The sequence below is a fragment of the Girardinichthys multiradiatus genome, chromosome 19, assembly GCF_021462225.1.
Source record: "Girardinichthys multiradiatus isolate DD_20200921_A chromosome 19, DD_fGirMul_XY1, whole genome shotgun sequence".
NCBI classification, from domain to species: domain Eukaryota; kingdom Metazoa; phylum Chordata; class Actinopteri; order Cyprinodontiformes; family Goodeidae; genus Girardinichthys; species Girardinichthys multiradiatus.
Genome location: NC_061811.1, coordinates 7,873,186 through 7,893,902, shown reverse-complemented (window position 1 = coordinate 7,893,902; position 20,717 = coordinate 7,873,186). Strand labels below are relative to the sequence as shown.

Genomic DNA, 20,717 nt, shown 5'->3' with positions numbered 1-20,717 from the left:
CCTGCAACTCTATGCGTTACATTAACGCTCAGCATGGACTCCTGCTTTACTTGCACACTGATCATCTGCACTGTTGTATTGCTCTTGCATCTTATACTGCTCTACATTTACTCTCACTCACTTAAAACTGTGCACATATATTTATATTATATTGTAGATATGTTTATACTGTTTAATTTGTATTGTATTGCACTGACTACGCCAAAACAAATTCCTTGTATGTCCAAAAACGTACTTGACAATAAAGCTTTTCTGATTCTGATTCTGATATTGGGTTGTTTAAGTGTTCCTTTTATTTTTTTGAGCAGAGTACCACACCACCGGGACACAGAATGAGCACAACATCTGGATTTTCAAAAATGTATTCACTAAAGACAGACACACATATTTTTATATATACACGTGTATATATTAGCAGTTGTTTACATTAGGTCAATAAGATCAGTTACTGGGTTAACTAAGGTATTATAGACCGAGCAATTAAACATTTAATGCACCAAACTAAGGAACACTCGCTGCATTCAGTGAACTCACCCATTGTAGAACAAAACACATGAAAATATCTGGATGCATATAATGAAAAATGAAGCAGTTTAACTGGTTTAACTTCCACAGAATTAGTTGTTTTGGACTTGCCACTGCATTTATCACTGGCTTTTATTGCGCAATCTGTGTATGGTTCTTGGAGCACCTCCGGGGTTTACAGTGGACCGGACCGGACCGAAGCAAATACAGTGTAAATCCAGGGTTACAGTAAATACGGCACTGAGTGAAACAACCGGAGGCGAAGTGAGCAGCATGGAGCAGCAGCAGCAGACACAAGGGATGATTCAAGATCTGAAGACACTACCTGGTGTCATTTTGTCTTTAGAGAAACATTTAGTTAAATATATCGTATGTGCATGTAATTGATCCTATTTTAATAATAATGATATTTTGGATTACTATTAACAATAATAATAATTTGAGATTTTTAATTATTAACAATAACTGCTGATATCTAAATGTACTGTTGCATTAAGGAAGTGTTCTAACCTGCTGAGCCTTGATCTGTTTAGCAACAACCTTCTATTTGGCGATCTTTTCCCATCATATACAGAACAGAGTGGCTATAGAATCTGCTTCAACGTTCTCCTTCGTCTGTCAGATATCCCGACCTCTGAAATCATTTCTCTTGTGAATTAAGAGGTTTCTTGTTCAAAGCAGTTTGCTAAGAAGTCTTCCAATCACAACTGGCTGTGCTTGGTGGGACCAACCCATCTGTCCCTCCTCAGTTTTCCAGCTCGGATCCAGGCAGCTCTGATCCTCTTCACTTCAGAAAAGTAGTGCAGACTAACGGCTGCTGTCGTAGTATTGCTGCCACCACCAGCAATGCACCATTTTACCATATTAGCGCTGTTTTGAACGCAACTTGGCTTCTACCTGAACCGTTTATCATTAACGCTCACACAATGAAAGAGACTTCCCTTTTCATGTCATTTCTGGGCGACAAAGGACTTGCAAAATTTAACCATGAAATATCCTTATTTTGTGTCACAACTGTCTTTTATCATGTCTTTATTTCTAATATAATGTAAATTACTGCCAAATATCTTCAATATTAAGATGTTTTTCATTTGGTTTCTGCATTTGTGGGAAAAATGTGTCACGGGCACTTTAAGATGCCCCATTTGGAGTCATATACTGTCGGAACAGCAGAAAAGAAAGAAAATGGGGAAACCAGGGAGCCAGCTAACACCAGTTGTATCTCCTGTAAAAACTGTTGATTTACGTAACATTTCTGCCATTTCAACAATTTTTAGCGAGGTTAAAAAAAAATATATATTTCTATTGTTTAATCACAAATAATTTAGACACATTAAAAAGTTGCAATAGTGGGTCCACTTGAACAAGATTTTTTTATGTCTTACCTTTACACAGGTACCATAGAGTTTGCATTTAGACCTTATAACTGAGGAGCTATTCTTGATTTAGTTTGTTGTGTGCCTTTTAGGCGGAAATTGTTTCTAAAACCCTGTGGGCATAAGAGGTTAAACTAAATGCATGTACTAAATCCACTTCTAATGCATTAAATTATTATTACGTTCAACCACATTTCTGGACTGTGCACTGATTATTTTGTGGAACAAACAGCTGAGCTTTTGGAAAATGCACTAAATCAGAAACTTTGTGAATTTTCGGACCCACAGAGATGCACTTCGTCCTCAATATGACTCACCACTTTGCTGCAGTTAAGTGGAATCGGCTGTCCAGTAACTTCACGTAGATGTTTGCAGACAGCGTACAAATGTAATAATTCTTGCAGTCCGGAGAATATTATGAGCACCAGGATGAATGGATAAAAAGTGTCACTTTGAGTGTTCTTTGTTTTCTTCCACTAGATCAGAACTTTTCTGACATGTTGTTACTATTATGCTCTGACTGGAGCATAATCCAGTCAGATTATGTATGTTTCTATCTATCTATCTATCTATCTATCTATCTATCTATCTATCTATCTATCTATCTATCTATCTATCTATCTATCTATCTATCTATCTATCTATCTATCTATCTATCTATCTATCTATCTATCTATCTATCTATCTATCTATCTATCTGGTTATACATTGACAGAAACAAAACAATAAATATTGTTTTTTTGCATTTTCAACACAAGTAATCACAATCCACCCATTTTTCTAATTAAAATAGATTTATCCACACTCCAACACCACATTGACTTCTTCATGACTGAATTTTATGCATTTTCTGCAATCTTCCTGACAAAAAGACAAACAGTGAAATAAAAAGCCAATAATCCACATGTTCCTCGTGTATCATGAAAGGAAAACACATATCCTATAGTCATTATAACCTCCATTTTAATGCACACACATGACTCTGCTCTCATCTCCAAAATAAACTACGTAGCAGCCCCTCCCCCCCATGTCTTCAGGATAAATAACAGAAAAACACATGTCATCTGTTCTACTTTTTAAAATTCACCAGCTGCTCAAATGACATGATGAGATCCAGCTCTGAAGGCTGAAATGCTGGAACAGTGTACTGCGCTTTAATTAACGTTTTCCAAAGGGACCCTTCAAGGCACAGTTTCATCAGTTATGGTCACTATTGGAGTTCCCAGTGTTTATCTAGATAATTACAATCCACTGGGGGCAGCAGCTCATTATGCATGTATAGCATTAGACAGTCCCAAACATTTTTTAGGAAGCTCCACAGCAACAATTCAGTTTAAAATAAACACCTGCAATTCAGGTCATCAAACTAATTAATATCAGACAGAATAAATACAAAATGCAGTTTTCACATTATGATTTCATATTTTAAAGGGAAAAGCTATTCAAACAAACCTGGCCCTATGTGAAAACTTATTTCTCCCCATTGTGAATTCCTATTTTAGCCAGTTTGGGAAAGCTGTGAAATTCCAATGGCAACACCCAGGTCTGTCTATTGCCTGGCCTGTAGAGTCAATAAACACTCTTGTAACTGATTCATTAACCAAGATTATTAAACTTTTTGGATGGTTGAGTTTAATTTCACCAATACCTGACTAATACCAGTAATCTCTTAAATAGCACCTGTCATGACAACATGAAGTAGGCTAAAATCTCAAGTTGCAACACAAACCGCCGCCGACATTTATCCGTTTGTAGAGGGTACAAATCCATTGGTGAACCTTCTCAGGAGTGGCCAGCCTACCAAGATTATTTCAAGAGAGCATCAAGGAGTCATCCAGGAGTTCACAGAAGAACCCAGAACAAAATTTATAGCACTGCAGGCCTCACTTGCCACAGTTAAGGTCAGAGTTCATGATTCAACAACTGGTTTTAAGGCCAACCACTGCTGACCAAAACTAACACAAAGGAATGTTACACATTTGACAGAAAAACATATTGACTATCTTTTGGGGAAATACTCTGAGGACTAGTGAGACAAAAATTGATATTTTTTTTATGTTTTACATCAAGTGATGTAAACAAACACTGCATTTCAGAAAAAGAATATTAAACTTACAGCCAAACATGGTGGTGGTAGTGATAATGGTATTGGTCTGGGCCCGCTGTCCTGCTTTAGGACTTAGAGAACTTCCTCTAACTAACAGACCCACAATTTCTGTTGTCAACTTGAAAATCCTGAAGAAAAATGTCCAAACATCCCTTTGTGAGCTTGCGATCAAGAACATGTGGTTTATACAACATGGCAATGATCCAAAGCACACCAGTAAGTCCACCTCCTAGCAGGTAAAAGGATTAAGTTTTTGGATCAACCTAGTTAAACTCCAGATTTAAAATCTGCTTGAAATGTATTGGCAGATTTTTAAATAAACTGTTCAGGCAGGAAACCCCTCAGGCATACAAAGCTATGCAGCAGGACAATGATATAAAGTGCAACAGAAAGTCAATTTCTTAAATTCGATGAAGACGCTGCGTCATGACCTTAGACAGGACATTCAATGTCTAAAACTTTCCAGTTTGGCTAAATTAAAACTATTCTGCAAAGAAGAGTTTGGCAACATTCTTCAACAGTGATGTAAAACACATGTTGACTATCCTAATCATCTTATTAATACTGTTTTTTATTTACTATTAATCTCTATCTTATGTTAAGTTTGGTTAATAATTTAACACAGTGAACTGCAACAAAAAAGCAACAAACAAAAGAATTATGTAGGGGACAAATACTTTTTCACAGCACTGTACATTGGATCTTTTTTTCAAGGGTATGTAGTCACAGCAGAAAAAATATATTTAATGCATTTTCAGCAGTCAAAAACATGTCTTATTTTAAATTTCATTCCAAGAGTCTTTGTGATGTTTTTTACTTCCTGTGTCTATCTTTCTCCTATTTTCCTGAATTATGCTATTCTTCACTGTCTTTTCACATTTGTTACTAAAAGGCAGGAAACATCTTGAAACTAAATCCACAGTCTCCCTTGAAAGCAATTGCAGCACAGCTGCCTGCTCTCCAACGAGGAGAGGGATGGCCCTCAGGCACTGCTTTGATCTTCCATCTCCATCTTTTTGTGACGCCTGTGTTGGTGTCATTAAACGGTAAGTACACTTGATCAGCAGCGATCCCCCGGCCAACCAGCAGCTTTGCAACACCGACAGAGGAGCCAGCCCTCTGAAAGACTATTGCTCATTCAGAAGGTGGGGGAACAACAGCACATGGAAACTCCAGAGAAACAAGATGGATTAGGGACAAAAGCAGTCTTGAAGCCCAACACTTTTACTGCCTGGGCTCCATGTCATTGTAAACCCATTTTGATCAGTTCAAGCAAAAATATATTTTGTCAGTGGGACAAAGGGCAAAATGTCTGACTTACTTTTTTTCACACTTTTGGGTTCATGTTGAAATGTGACTGAAATGCATACAGATGAATATAGTTCTAGATACAGAAACTGATATGTGTGTTAGTTTGCAAGTTATTTTTTCCTCCAAGTCTAAGGTCAAGTCTAAACATCTAAATAAGGTCTAAATAAGGTCACGGACTTCCGTATCCACCATATTTATTTCTTGCTGCGATTTTATAGTCCAAGCTCAAGTATGCCTACACTGAAAGAGGTTAACTTTGTTTCGGTTGTTGGATTTATTAACCCACACAATTCATTACACTGTCCCGCAGCATCAGAACCTCTTGGAAGTGTCTGGTTACATTTTATTTTTCATGGAAATCTACCCACATTTTTGGGGTAATTCCAATTTCCCACTTCAAGGACGAGTTCTTCAGCAACCTCTGCCAGTAGATTGCGGAAATCACCCGATTAAGGGGTCAGTTCCTTCTGTCAATATAAAACAACGGACGCAGCAAAGCGGTAAGCTGCAAATAATGTTAAAATGACAACAAACTTTATTTTAGACATGAATTTATTGTGTGTTGATATGACATCCTGAGCATTGTTCTGATAGCAGTAGCCCCCGTGCCTGCTGATGTTAGTGCTGTGTGCTGCTTTTAGCTCCTTGAGTACAGAACTGTACTGCATGTTTTGAATATTATTATTACATTAAGAGTTTTGCATTGTTTTTGCAGTTTTTGTCTTCTTTCTGCGGCGGGTTAAGGGTTAAAGCTCAGTGCACCTTGACCTGTAGGAGGGCAGGGTGTGAAGTGGCTCAGTAGCAGTTAAAGAGACGGCACCAAAAGGAGTTGCTCTCAGATGCAGGAGTTCAGACCAAAGCATTGCAGTTCCACTTTATATAGACCACAACTGAATGAGTTAAGTGTAAAAAGGAAGGATTTAAAAGCATGAAAAGTCCCCTTTAAGGGGCAAGCCTAAGTTAGGCTTTAAGTTGTTGAGTGGCAAGTCCAAAGTAAGTCTCTAGTCTTTGAAAGGTAATTTCAAAATAAAGTTGAAGCTGTCATATCTTAAGTCTATAAAAGCTAAACCCAAGTCAGGTCTTAATTCTTGAGAGGAAAGTCCAGATCAAGTTTGAAGTTTTTTATGGGCAAATCCAAGTCTGGCCTTTTGTCCGCAAGTCACATGTGTTATGCTTTTATCACCTGGTTCAGCAACCTTTCAGTAAGAGACCAAAACAGGATGAAACAAAGACCAAAATTATTGGCACCAAATTATCTGATCACACACAAACATTATTAAACAGAGTCACACAAAAGACAATCTCCACTCTTTATCACCTACTTAATAGTAAATTTAAGCTCCTCCTATCTGGAAAGATATTTAGAGAGCCTAAAGCAAGGACCAACAGATAGAAAAACTGTTTTATTACTCAGGCCATGTTTTGGATAAATTTAAAATCTGATTGCTTTGTCATTTTAATCTGATTGTTTTAACTGACACTTGTATTGATATTTGACCTTCTTTACTGTTCTGGCTACTGTTGTAGAGTTATTGTGTTTTTTATGTTTTCCACCTGGCTGCAAGGCAAATTTCCTTATGGAGACATTAATAAAATCATAGCTGATATTGATACTGACTAATTTTGTTATGATTTGGGTTTGTTTGGTTTTTTGGTTTCGGGTTTTTTCTTTGTTTTTCACAGTTAAGATTTTGAATCGTTCTTCTGTTTATTATTATTATTATTTTTGTTAGATTTTTGAATCATGTTTCTGTTTGTTTTTCTGGTCATGCTTTAGTTTTGTCATCTTGTTCATGTTTTGTCAAGTTTGGTTTTCGGATCTGGTTACGCTTTGGTTTCATGTTTTTCTAGTTTCTGTTAGTTTGTGTTCAAGAGTCTCTGTTTTGCTCCAGCCACATTTTGTTCTTCTGTCAATTAAGTTTATTCGGATCACCTGCACCAATTAATCTGTCTTTGTGTTTCACCTGGTCACGCTCCATAAATACACACCTGTTCAGTTATTCATCGCGGAATCATTTTCAGATCATGCTCATGTCTTGTTTGGATCATGCCATGCCTGTCTTGCCTGCCCGTTTGTTGTTTTGTTCCTGCCTCATCTGTGAGTGAGTTTTTGTTTTTTATTTAATTGTTTTTTACCTACCGTCATGCTGCCTGCTAGTCTGCATTCTGCGTTCGTCCGTTGTTCAAGTCCTGACAAATTTAGGTCTCACGTTTTTTGCCCATAGTCACAGTCAAGTTTCAAGTCCTAAATGGCCTCTTTTTCAATGCTTTTGGAAAGCCCAGTGTGCATTTTGATACAGATTTACTCGGTTAATTTCGCTTTCCCAGGCCCTTGTTTTCATGGGTAAGATGTCCTATTCTGAGGTAGGACTTTTCATGTTTCCCCTAGATTCTTATAGGGGCATGGTTGTGTGCAGCGAGGCATGGCACCACCAGCTGCAGTAATGGCAGCAGTGAGTAAACAAATCTATTGCTTTTATACCATTAATTTGATTTTAGGAGCAGTCGGTATCAATTGCCTGTACTTCTGGACTAATTACCAGTTTTTTTTATTCTAATAAATAAATTTTTTGTGGAAACGTTTTCCTGTTTGTGTTGTAGATATCTGATATGAGTTTGCCTATTGAAATAATTGATTAAACGAAAATTCAACATGGAAGGCTCACCACCCCACCACGTCCAGTCACTCCTCACTGGCTACTCCAATCAACGGCAGGTCCGCACTCCTCCTCAGCCAATCATCTCCCAGGGCATCACTTTTAAAGACCTTCTGCATGGAAGACACCGCTCTCCTGCTGAGCTTCGACCCTCCTCCACCCCTTCTCCACCATAGGCTCCCAAATCCTTCCATACCAAGGCCCATGCCACCACCAGGATGGGATCCCAGCGGGGGAAGACGTACCTAATCATAATCCTAAGATGTTTATTCAAGTCAACTTCATCCTCAGCGTTAATGTCTTCCTCAGGGGTCCGAGCACCAAAGAAATAATCTTTCATTAATAACCTCTTTAACCGTCATCTTGTTGTTTCTCCATTATGTGAGTCTTTCCAGGTTGAAATGCAGTTGTAAACCAACAACCGTGTCCTTATGCAGGTTGGTAAAAAATTAAATGTAAAATAATGATTTAAACTTTTCCTGCTTATGGATCCAGTGCAAATTAAGGAATGATGGAAGGAATTAATCAACTGTATAACTCTAAAGCAGCTAATCTACTATTATCAGTTAAAAAAACAAATTATTCATTGGTCAAGAGTCTTTTAAAGGGAGCAAAGGAGTAATGCCATCACCTGGATTGTAGGTGTATTGCAGTTTACTTCACAACTTAACCATACGCTGATTTAAATAAATGCTCTGTGGCTTTTCTGAGCAGAAGAAACAGAAGGCACTCAAATCCACATGATTAAATTTACCTGTGAAAAACAAATCCTGGGGCTTTAAATCCCAGGGCTTTTGGGTAAAAAACAAACCAAACAAGCCTGCTTGTAATCCTCCATCGATGTTGGGTAGGATTTCAAATCTGTACTGTTTGGCCTTCATGCCAATGAAATGCCAGTGAACATTTCCCAGTAGCCACCAACATGCTTCAGAGTGCAAATGGTGTTATTTTGGTAATGTCAAGTTTCTTTTTGCACAATGTTCAACCTTGAGTTCATTGCACCATAACATATTTCCTAATTGCTTTTGGGAGACTTCAGACGTGTTTTTTTTTTGCTAAATTTAGAATAAGAAAAGGGCTTTCATCTTACCATCCTACCCCAAACCCCTTGCCAGAAATTCCTGGCACTCATTCCTAATGTTACTGTAGGCCTGTTTGCAGCCTTCTTAACCAATTTTCTTCTCGTCTTTTCATAATTTCTAAAGGGACTTCCAGTTTTAGACATGTTTGTCTTCACTGTATTCTATGGTATATCTAATGCTTTGGAAATTCTTTTGTACACTTCTTTTGATTGATACCTTTTGACCATGAGATCCCTCTGATGCTTTGGAAGCTCTCTTTGGACCAATGAAATGTCAGGAAAAGCCACTTAAAAGAAATGAAGCTTATTTGTGGTTAATCAGATGCACTTTATATGATGGTAGGCATGCTAACTCCTAATGACATGAGTTTGAATGTTGTGGGTAATTATAATTACAACTCACACATGCAACCGCATTATTGATTTTGAAAAAAAAGTCTCTTTTTTTTTCTTTTTTTTTACTGATTTCATATTTTTACGTAAATTTTACGAACCCTTAACTCAAGGTAAAAAACATCTTTAAGACGTCACCTCAACCTTTGACCGCATCATGTCATCCCTGAGCCCCAATAAATCTGCAGCAAGAGTTCTGATGAAAATTAAAAAGAGAGATCATATTTCTCCTATTTTAGCTTCCCTTCATTGGCTCCCTGTTAAATCCAGAATAGAATTTAAAATTCTCCTCCTCACATATAAAGCCCTTAATGATCTAGCTCCATCATACATCAGAGATCTGATTGTTCCATATGTTCCTAACAGAGCACTTCGTTCTCAGACTGCAGGTTTACTGGTGGTTCCTAGAGTCTGTAGAAGTAGAATGGGAGGCAGATCCTTTAGTTATCAGGCTCCTCTCCTGTGGAACCAGCTCCCAGTTTTAGTCCATGAGGCAGACACCCTGTCTACTTTTAAGGCTAGGCTTAAAACTTTCCTTTTTGATAAAGCTTATAGTTAGAGTGGCTTAGTTTATCAGGGAGGGAGCCTTCCTCCCTCCCTGTTGGTTGGAGTAAGGGGGAGTCAGGTTTAGCCTAAACCGGCTCAGTTATGGTTGAGGTGCAAACACACCCTCCGTTTCTGCTACCTGTATGACCCCTTCTCTTTTCCAATGGTTATAATCAGTCTGACAGAGAGAGGTATCCCAATCCTTGTGGTTTTTAGTATAACAATGACCATCAGTGGGACCCTTTGTGGGGTGCCTTGAGACGACATTGTTGAAAATAAATAATCTGAACTGAAACTTTCTGTGTAGTTATGCTGCTATAGGCTTAGGCTGCTGGAGGACATAATGACCACTTTCACTCTCTTCGCTACATTCTCACACTACTCTCCAATTTTGCATTATTTGCTGTTATTTCAGCTTTTAACTTTATGTTCTCTCTATTCTCTTCCTAGAAGCTACACCTGGCCTGACTCTGTGTCTACCTGTGACACCTTTCTGGAGAGGGGCATCGTCCAAGCTTCTGCTGGCAACAACTTAATGCTCACCCTCTACCGATGATCCACATAGCCCTGTCTTTCGGTGTTTAACCCTTTCTCTCTCCAAGACATGGCGATTGACTGAGCTTTTACTGTAACTAACTATATGTGTTCTCTTTCAGACTCTAACCTTGAAAACTGGCTCAGAATTTATCTGTTCTTTCTTTCTAGGTGAAACGACTAAAGGAGCTGCATCCATTAACATTTACTTTTCCTTCCCATAGAAAGGACTACTGGATCAGTGCTTCTTTGTTCTCTTTGTGTCTCTGCTCTGGTCTCTCAAACCCCCAGTCGGTCGCGGCAGATGGCCGCTCACACTGAGCCTGATTCTGGTTCTGCTGGAGGTTTCTTCCTGTTAAAAGGAAGTTTTTCCTCTCCGCTGTCGCTACATGCATGCTCAGTATGAGGGATTGCTGCAAAGTCAACGCCAGTGACTGTCCACTGTCTTTACATGCTCATCCAGGAGGAGTGAATGCTGCAAGTCACTGACTGGATGCAATCTGCTGGGTTTCCTTAGACAGAAACACTTTTTATCCAATTTGAATAAATAACTAACTCCAACTGCACTGTTCAATGGTTAGGATTAATTGGAATGTATGTACCTGACTTTTGTGAAGTGCCTTGAGACGACGTGTTGTGAATTGGCGCTATATAAATAAAACTGAATTTAATTTAATTGAATTAAATCCCCGTACCAAATCAGAGGAAATTCCCTCTTGAAGTTCTGGAGACCCTTTGCTCACAATATTGAGATGAAAAAATGGAGGTTGAGGAAATAAATCACAATGCTTCACAATAACCAAATGCAATACTGAACTGTTAAAGAGACAGTATAAGCAACACAGATTCTGTTTTAAACACACCAAAGGAGTAGAAAATTCAGTGTTCTTCTGCAATATTTTTTACATTGGTAACATTATCACTGTGCAATATTTTGAGGCAAGGTTTTTCATATATAGGTTCAATAGTCGTGCACTTTTTCATAACTATGTTTATATTGTCCCTACCTGACAGGTATTTACTCACGGTTTAGATGCTGTTTGTGTGTTTAAATAACTTTTCTCACTTCAGGTTTTATCGCTCCTTGAACTGACTGGCTGCTGCTGGCAGATTTCAAATATCTTCCAACTCTCTAGCTCATGTGTCACATTTCCTGCTTTTAGTAAACAGGTTTCAAGTTGTAAAAAGCAGGGGACCATCAAAATGAAGAAAGCCACACAATGCAGGCAGTGAAAGAATATTTAAGATGTCTTCATTTTACGTGGCAGTTCAGAAATAATTAGTACCCTGTCACCTTAACAAGCTGGTTGCTTAACTGTCTGTAAACTCAGTACTGATCACATGTCGTCATAGTATGACAAAAGAAGAAGTTTAATAAATTAAAAAACCTATGAAAAGAAAACAATAAATTTAAAACAAAGAAAAAATTGTATAAATAAGGAAAAAGAAAAATTAAATGAAATAATAAAATATATCAATAGAATAATAAAAGGAAAAAAATTAAACAATAATCACAACATTTGGTAAAAATCTCTGACTTTATCACTTAAAGGACCTTTCTTCATTTTGACAAGAAGAATAGTTAGTAATATTCAATTTCTGTTTGTTTTTCTGCCTTTTTTTGAAAGCGTAATACGGAAGCATAGAGCTGCCACCCAAGCAAAAATAAATAAAACTATATAATGGTAAAGTGTAAAAACTTTATTGTTCTAACAATATACTTTGTATCTTTGTACAATATATTGCCATGTTATTACAATATACATTTCAAGATTGAACAATAACATGTTACTGCAATGTACATATAAGAAAAAACTTTACGTTCTTACAATATAAATATTATAGTGTAGTAAAGTGATAGTATATTTTACAAACATACAAATTACACTGAACAACAAAGCTTTCATGTTATATGTTCATAGATTTTACTAGACATAATATATGTTTACCTTATAACATAATGAAGTTGATGATGGTGCAGATCAGCAACTGAGAAAATGTCTCATCTACAGATGCTGATTAAGTTCTGTTTCATGCTTGGATTGAGCCATGGAAAGATTTTGTTGTTATTCAGCAACTTGGACAGTATTGAGATAATCATGCATACACTGAGAAGAAACATAAAACACGTGTTTCTGAACAGGAGGAAGAATAAGTCTGTTCTGACTGAGGTTGCAGCAGTTTTCATTGATCAATTGGAGGGGCAAGGGGAGGCCCGGTGGATACAAACTACACCACCTGAACAGCATTCAGGGGGTTTGTGTTGTCACGCAGAACACAGTGAGCCATTTACAGATACATCTGGACCCCTTTAAGGGGTTGATAAAAAAACAAAATTGGCCTCAACTTACCCCACATTAATGTGGCATCTTGACTTCTACGACAAACTGAAGCGTTTGGAAATGTTGAAGTAGCGACTGATGCCACTTCTGACTGAAATGTTTTATGTGTTCTGACAAGGTTTTTCTTCTAACAATATCTTTTTGATGTTTGCACAGTAGATGACCACATTCATGCAGTATAAATACTATATTGTAATAACACAATATTATATTGTTCAAAGATAAACAGTATTTTGTTAGAACAATAAAGTTATCCCATTATAACGTGATGTAGCTGCCTGGGTGGCAGCTCTGTGTTTCCGTAGCTTAAAGTTTTTGTTTTGTTTTTTTTGTTTTAACTTCTTGCTTTTGATTCCTTCTGAAACTATTTAGAATGGTGATTATTTATTCAGATGGTTTCATTTCTTAAGCTACAGGTCCTTCTCAAAATATTAGCATATTGTGATAAAGTTCATTATTTTCCATAATGTCATGATGAAAATTTAACATTCATATATTTTAGATTCATTGCACACTAACTGAAATATTTCAGGTTTTTCATTGTCTTAATACGGATGATTGTGGCATACAGCTCATGAAAACCCAAAATTCCTATCTCACAAAATTAGCATATTTCATCCGACCAATAAAATAAAAGTGTTTTTAATACAAAAAACGTCAACCTTCAAATAATCATGTACAGTTATGCACTCAATACTTGGTCGGGAATCCTTTTGCAGAAATGACTGCTTCAATGCGGCGTGGCATGGAGGCAATCAGCCTGTGGCACTGCTGAGGTCTTATGGAGGCCCAGGATGCTTCGATAGCGGCCTTTAGCTCATCCAGAGTGTTGGGTCTTGAGTCTCTCAACGTTCTCTTCACAATATCCCACAGATTCTCTATGGGGTTCAGGTCAGGAGAGTTGGCAGGCCAATTGAGCACAGTGATACCATGGTCAGTAAACCATTTACCAGTGGTTTTGGCACTGTGAGCAGGTGCCAGGTCGTGCTGAAAAATGAAATCTTCATCTCCATAAAGCTTTTCAGCAGATGGAAGCATGAAGTGCTCCAAAATCTCCTGATAGCTAGCTGCATTGACCCTGTCCTTGATAAAACACAGTGGACCAACACCAGCAGCTGACACGGCACCCCAGACCATCACTGACTGTGGGTACTTGACACTGGACTTCTGGCATTTTGGCATTTCCTTCTCCCCAGTCTTCCTCCAGACTCTGGCACCTTGATTTCTGAATGACATGCAGAATTTGCTTTCATCCGAAAAAAGTACTTTGGACCACTGAGCAACAGTCCAGTGCTGCTTCTCTGTAGCCCAGGTCAGGCGCTTCTGCCGCTGTTTCTGATTCAAAAGTGGCTTGACCTGGGGAATGCGGCACCTGTAGCCCATTTCCTGCACACGCCTGTGCACCGTGGCTCAGGATGTTTCTACTCCAGACTCAGTCCACTGCTTCCGCAGGTCCCCCAAGGTCTGGAATCGGCCCTTCTCCACAATCTTCCTCAGGGTCCGGTCACCTCTTCTCGTTGTGCAGCGTTTTCTGCCACACTTTTTCCTTCCCACAGACTTCCCACTGAGGTGCCTTGATACAGCACTCTGGGAACAGCCTATTCATTCAGAAATGTCTTTCTGTGTCTTACCCTCTTGCTTGAGGGTGTCAATAGTGGCCTTCTGGACAGCAGTCAGGTCGGCAGTCTTACCCATGATTGGGGTTTTGAGTGATGAACCAGGCTGGGAGTTTTAAAGGCCTCAGGAATCTTTTGCAGGTGTTTAGAGTTAACTCGGTGATTCAGATGATTAGGTTCATAGCTTGTTTAGAGACCCTTTTAATGATATGCTAATTTTGTGAGATAGGAATTTTGGGTTTTCATGAGCTGTATGCCAAAATCATCCGTATTAAGATAATAAAAGACCTGAAATATTTCAGTTAGTGTGCAATGAATCTAAAATATATGAATGTTAAATTTTCATCATGACATTATGGAAAATAATGAACTTTATCACAATATGCTAATATTTTGAGAAGGACCTGTATATTGCAGCCACAGCTGCCCTGGTGCAGACTAACAGAAGCAAGGCTGCCATACTCAGGTGCCAACGGGCCCTCTGATCACCATCAGCAGCCAAAGTAGGTGACGTGTCTTGCCCAAGGATACACTGACTGAGATGGACAGAGTGGGAGCTCCAACCAGCAACCCATCAGTTACAGGACAGTGCATTTTATTATATCTAGTCCAAAACCAAACTTACACCGAACAGAGCTTGTTTTTTATTTTCATCATTATGGTGACACAAATGATAAAATATGATGAAAAATCCATTAAACAACAAAGTACCAAAACATCACATTCCAAAAATGTCTGACTTGTGCACATTGCTGTTTGTGCCAAGGACAATGCTTTGTGAAGTCAGATATATGTAAAAATGCACTATAAAAATTAAGGTCACAAGAAATATTGAACATACAGCACCATTTGGCCCCATATGTTTAAAAAAAAAAACAACCTATCTAAACCAACCTAGAAGCAGAGCTACTGATTTTGTTTCTAAGATATCAGCTAACTGGAGTCCCTGAGGTTTTGGGCTCCCAGTGAACCTGTCAAGAATGGCTTTGGGGTCGGACCAGCTTGCAGGAAGATACTCGGGTTTTGTTCTATATTTATTTGGAGACTAGCAATGCAGGATGCCCAGCCAGGAATTCAGGAACAGTAGACAAGTTGAACAGAAACTTACAGGAGCTGAACTGGAAACAGACCAGGAGCATGACAGGCGATAGCAGGTATCTGGCAGAACGAGGCGACGGGGCACAAATGAAACCGGTAAGCTTATATACAGGGAAGGTGAATGGTATTATGATATTAATAATCCTTGGGAGTAATAATAATTAATAATCCTTCCAGGTTTACTGGTAGAAATTGGTTCCGAGCCACTCTTAATAATAAAGCATCTTATGCTAAAAGAAGATGATAATATTGATAGTCTCATCATTCCACTGAATTCTAACTAAGGAAGCTGAGTCACTGGTACAAAACAGCTTTAATCCACATTTTCAGGTGCTAATAATATATTGCTTTTACTGGTACTGAAGTTGAACTAAGTAATAACAGTCCATTGTAGTCTAACTAAGAAAGCTGGGTCATTGGTGTAAGAGCAGCTAAAGTCCAAATTACTAGTAATGTTTGGTCTTCGCTGGTAATCCTTCTGATAAAACTAAAAATATATGAAACAGTAATGAAATCACGCAATCAGGTGCAGGGCTAAGCAACACAAGGAGAAAATATTTTGCAAGAGTGCGGTGGAATCCTGGGGGTGCAAATATATAACTGTGATTGTGTGTGCAAGAATTAGACTGTCACAGATAGAGCGCCATTGTTCTTGAGGAGAGAGATGGACGTTTTCTCAATCGGCCGTAAAGTCTTATCTGGGTCACAGCTGGTAGGGGGGTGCTGGGAAAGAGCGCCATGTTTACATAACATCCAGGAGATACTTTGTCGATAGCCACTTAGCAGACGTTGCCAAGGCCACGTTGGGGCGCCAGATTTAGAAAAACAATAAATGTTGTGGTTCAAGCAGTTGTGTGGATTTCCAACCACTTTAAGAGTTTTTACTGTTATCTTTCAATTGCGAATCCAACTATCCACATTTCTGGGACTTTCCTGCAGTTCTGGAGCGAACAACCTTCTCCATGATTAAATCCTTTGACCTCTGATTCCAAAAGCCGCTTCCAGGCTACGATTCTGTTCAAGAACCGTATCCAGCTTGCAGCTTAGCTCTCTTAACAATTCAGTCTGAGCATTGATCGCTCTGCAGATTCCATCCAGCATCGCAGGCAGCTTTGGGATGCTTTGAACAGCTGCCCACGTTTTGCTACTCACTCGATAAGTCAGGTAACCACCGGCTCCAAAAAGCAGAAATCCTGTAATCAAAAATCCAAATATATAAACGTCTTCTGCGTCCTCAACCGACATTGTAGTCAAGCACACAAGCTTCCACTGCTGCCAGGAATCCATTGTGTATCCAGAGAAGAATGTACCGGCTGGGCAGGAGGGTTCTCCTTTACCCTGTCTTCCCGTCGAAAAAATTCAATCAATTACGTTGAGAGTCCAGCTGACCAAATCTATCATTTACAAGTTTGGAGGATATGCAAAGCGAGGCTCTGAGAAAAACACAGACAAAAGCAGATGCAGAAGCAGGCAAGAGGGAGGGAGAGAAAACACGTGCGTCCTCCACCAAGAGCAGAGCAAGAAAAAAAAAAATAATAAAAACATTAAGGGGAACAAGTACTGGTTAAATAATAACACAAAGGAGTCTAAGGCCAGGAGGAAGAACTAACAAAACTAAGCACAATGCAGGAGTAAATAAACCCAAATAAACTGCTAAGTCAAAACAAACACAAAACCAAAACAAAGTCCAAAATGGCAGATCCTGACAGAACCACAGTGAGGGACATTATCTACAAATAAAGAAAATATGGAACAGTGGGGAACCTTCCCAGGAATGGTCAGTCTATCAAATTACTCCAAGAGCACATTGGCTTATCCAGGAGGTCAAAAAACAACACAGAACAACATCTAAAGCACTGCAAGCCTCACTTAAGGTCAGAGTTCAAGGTTCAACATCAAGAAAGAGAGACTGGGCAAAAATGACATCAATGAGAGAGTTCAAAAGCCTAAACCACTGCTGACCCCAAAAAACACAAAGGCTCATTTCACGTTTGCCAATAAAATATCTTGATGAACTTCAAGACTTTTGGAAAAGTCTAACGAGACAATTGCAGATGTTTTGACAGAACTTTTTAAAAGTTGTGCATCCAGTTAAATCTGGTATAATTGTTTGTATTTTAAATTTTCTTAAATATGTATGAATGCAAATCTGGATCTGGACTCTGGACATGCAAAACCGTATTTGTGAACATGAACATGTAGTGTTTGAATGGAAAAGGTAGATTTTAATTGTCAATTATCATATAACGGTAAACAAATCCCACAGTTCTTTTTGACCTGCTACTGTGACGTCATTCCCAAATCCAAAATCCAACTTCAAAGACAATCAGAATGATGCATTCTTTACAGTCAGCATTAACCGCTGTTGTTTTCCTTATAAACATGTAGTCATTCAGCTAATAGAAAAATAAGCTTATGTAGAAAATTTCAAATAGAACATTTTGTGACTTTAAAACATAAATACACAGCACAGGGATTCCTTAAGTGTTAGTTGGAAATGGAAAACATTTCCCAGTCTGTGCTGCATGCTGCAGGACTTGGACAGAGAGGAAGAAATGACTTGATGCTGTGAAATTTGGCAAAGCTCACCCTCGACACTTTTAAGTGACTGACTGCGGTAAGAACCACTTCCAGTGATCCAGTCACTGTGACCTCAGAAGTTGCCTGCATGTGTCCTGCTTGTTAAAGAAAAACTGGGGTCTTGTTAAACAGGAGGGGGGAAAGGTTGAATCAACGGCCCACATTAGAATCTCTCAAATATAAGTAAAGCAAGAAATAAGAAATGTTTTATATATTTATTGTGAATAAAACCATCAGATAACTCATCTAATGTGCTGGATGAAGAAGTTCATAGAAATTAAATCAGAAGAGAAACCATCTCTGAAATAATGACTTATAAATATGCTCTGGTGTCAGTCTCTCCTGATTATTTACACTCAAACCATTGATATGACAACATGCATGTAAAAACGTGATAAACCACATGTAAACTGTGAAAATTAGTTGTTAATAAAAAAATTTAAAAAACTACCATTTTCACTTAGGTTTATTAAGACACAATTTACTGTCTTCCTCTCTAAGCTGAAGTCAGATTTCTTTGTTTAGTCCAAACAAACCCAACAGCGGCGTGTTTTATGGAAGTCATTCTGCTCACTGTCAGGAAAGCAGTTTTCGTGCCAAGTCTTGTCCCCCGCTGCAGTGTAAATGAATGTAAATCAAATTTCTTCAAGTACGCCTCTTGAGAAAATGACTGCTACACAGATGCCATCTATTTTTTATTTTTATTTTTCCCCTAGTGGAGATGTGTGCGTGGAAACCGGGGTGAGAAATGTGTGGTCCGTGGCTTTGAAAGGGATGCAATCACGCTGCAACAGGCTCGGTCACAACACGGGACCGCACTGAGGAGCCAGCGCGAAACAGCAGCAGTGAGTGAATAAAAACGCAGCGCATATGCACAAAATCATTAACTTCAAAGCTGAAAATAGTAAAAAGAAATAGAAAACTTTGGTCCCCTGCAGTAAATCTCCTAAAAGTAACCAATAAAATGACTACTTACTTAACAAAATGACGACGGGGAGATGTTTTCTCCTAAAATCCATGACTTTCCTGTTTTCGGCTGCACAGCGTCAGCGAGGGGTGGTCCTGGTTCAATCACTCCCTCATCAAAGCCCGGACCTGGACGCGCCTCAGCAGACGAACACTTGCGCGCTCCTCCGGACGGACTGTGGAGTTATTTCTCCAAGTTGCGCAATATTGCTGTTCTCCACTGATGCTGATGCTGCTGCTGCTGCAGCTCCCAGTGACGACAGAACCATAACCCTCCCCCTCTACCCCCGTCTCAGTTAGTCACCGTGCCTGAGGGGCTCCTCAGTCCCGGTACCGGAGCTGTTCTGGTGTTCGCATGCCCGCTGACAGGATGTGCGTTCATGCGCAGTTTTTGGTCTCTGAGGAGAGCGCTCCTGCCGCTAGATCAGGAGCAGATCATAAAACTAATCAAAATTTGGCTCAAATTTAAAAGGAATATTGCACAGATTTATTTGATTAGGAAATGAGATCATCTAAAAACAAACCGGAAGGTTGAAATTAACAGTTTTATTTTGATCATAATGAGAGTAGCCTGTAAACATAACTGTGTTTTTATAGGACTAAGATCTAAATAAAGCTCACATGCGACTCCTTAAGAGCTCAAGCTTTTAACTCTGTGGCTTATTAACAAGAGTCGTGCTCCACAGGAATGTATTTTAAAGATGAGCTCTGATCCTTCAAAGGCTGGCAGCAAGTGGTGGTTCTTGCTTGAATGGCAAATGAACTGACATCTAAAAAAAATAGCTGAATAATATATATGGAGTGGTAGCGTTACAGATGTTCAAAATACTACCAATCCAACATTACAAACCAGATTAGTCACGATTCTGGGTAGAAATTATACTTCTACATGGCAAATATTTCATTAGGTGTAGTAGTGTGATACCACAGATCCAACTGTCATTACATGCATGTTGCTGATTCTGTGTAACTGTCATAATTATTGAATCGCTGTTTTTTTTTATAAAGGTTTTTTTCTTTAGTATTGTGTCTGGTACTTAATCTTCCTCTGCCCAATAAAACCAGACTGGGTAACCTGGTGTGTCTGGTAGGATCTGGTGAGGACTCAGGTCCAGCCTGTGGACTTTTATAACGAGTAGGTTCTGAGGAAGACGACTTCTGTTGTGTTATGTTCAGAACATTTTCTCTTTAGAGATTTTCACCTGCTTCCCTCAGGCCTGAATTGATGACCAGTAGACATCGAATCTACTGTTATTGTCATGCTTTAAAACATAAAATCATAAGTGCTGCTGGTTGTATTATCGCACGTTGTTGATGCTGGCTGATCAAACTTTGACATGTGGACATACTGCAAATAATTTCCCAATGGGGACAATCATTCGTGTCACTTATATTGTTCCAGACCCAGTTTATTCCTTTGTACTGAGATTCGTAGCACTTTTTTGGATTATTTTATGCATGGGTTTTAATTAAATTTAATGCTAGTGCTAGTTTTCGGTTTTGTTGGATTCATTTTGTGTCCTGTTAGGTCCCTATGTGTCCCTTTTCTGCATTATTTCCCTCATCTCTTCCGTTTAATCCCTGA

The 20,717-nt window shown here is 38.8% G+C and overlaps 1 protein-coding gene and 1 long non-coding RNA gene across 2 annotated transcripts in view; one reads left to right on the top strand and one right to left on the bottom strand.

Moving 5' to 3' along the window:
- Nucleotides 1-19,361, bottom strand: part of ltk (leukocyte receptor tyrosine kinase) — a 109,068-nt gene extending 89,707 nt beyond the window's left edge. Inside the window, exon 1 of the mRNA XM_047345210.1 lies at nucleotides 19,143-19,361. Within this exon, the coding sequence (XP_047201166.1) occupies nucleotides 19,143-19,185 (43 nt within the window). The 5' untranslated portion in view covers nucleotides 19,186-19,361. The remainder of the gene's footprint in view (nucleotides 1-19,142) is intronic.
- LOC124855394 lies at nucleotides 7,222-8,244 on the top strand. The gene is made up of 3 exons (XR_007035072.1): nucleotides 7,222-7,417; nucleotides 7,709-7,772; nucleotides 7,921-8,244. It is a non-coding gene; the product is annotated as an uncharacterized LOC124855394 (long non-coding RNA).
- Nucleotides 19,362-20,717: the final 1,356 nt, after the last annotated feature.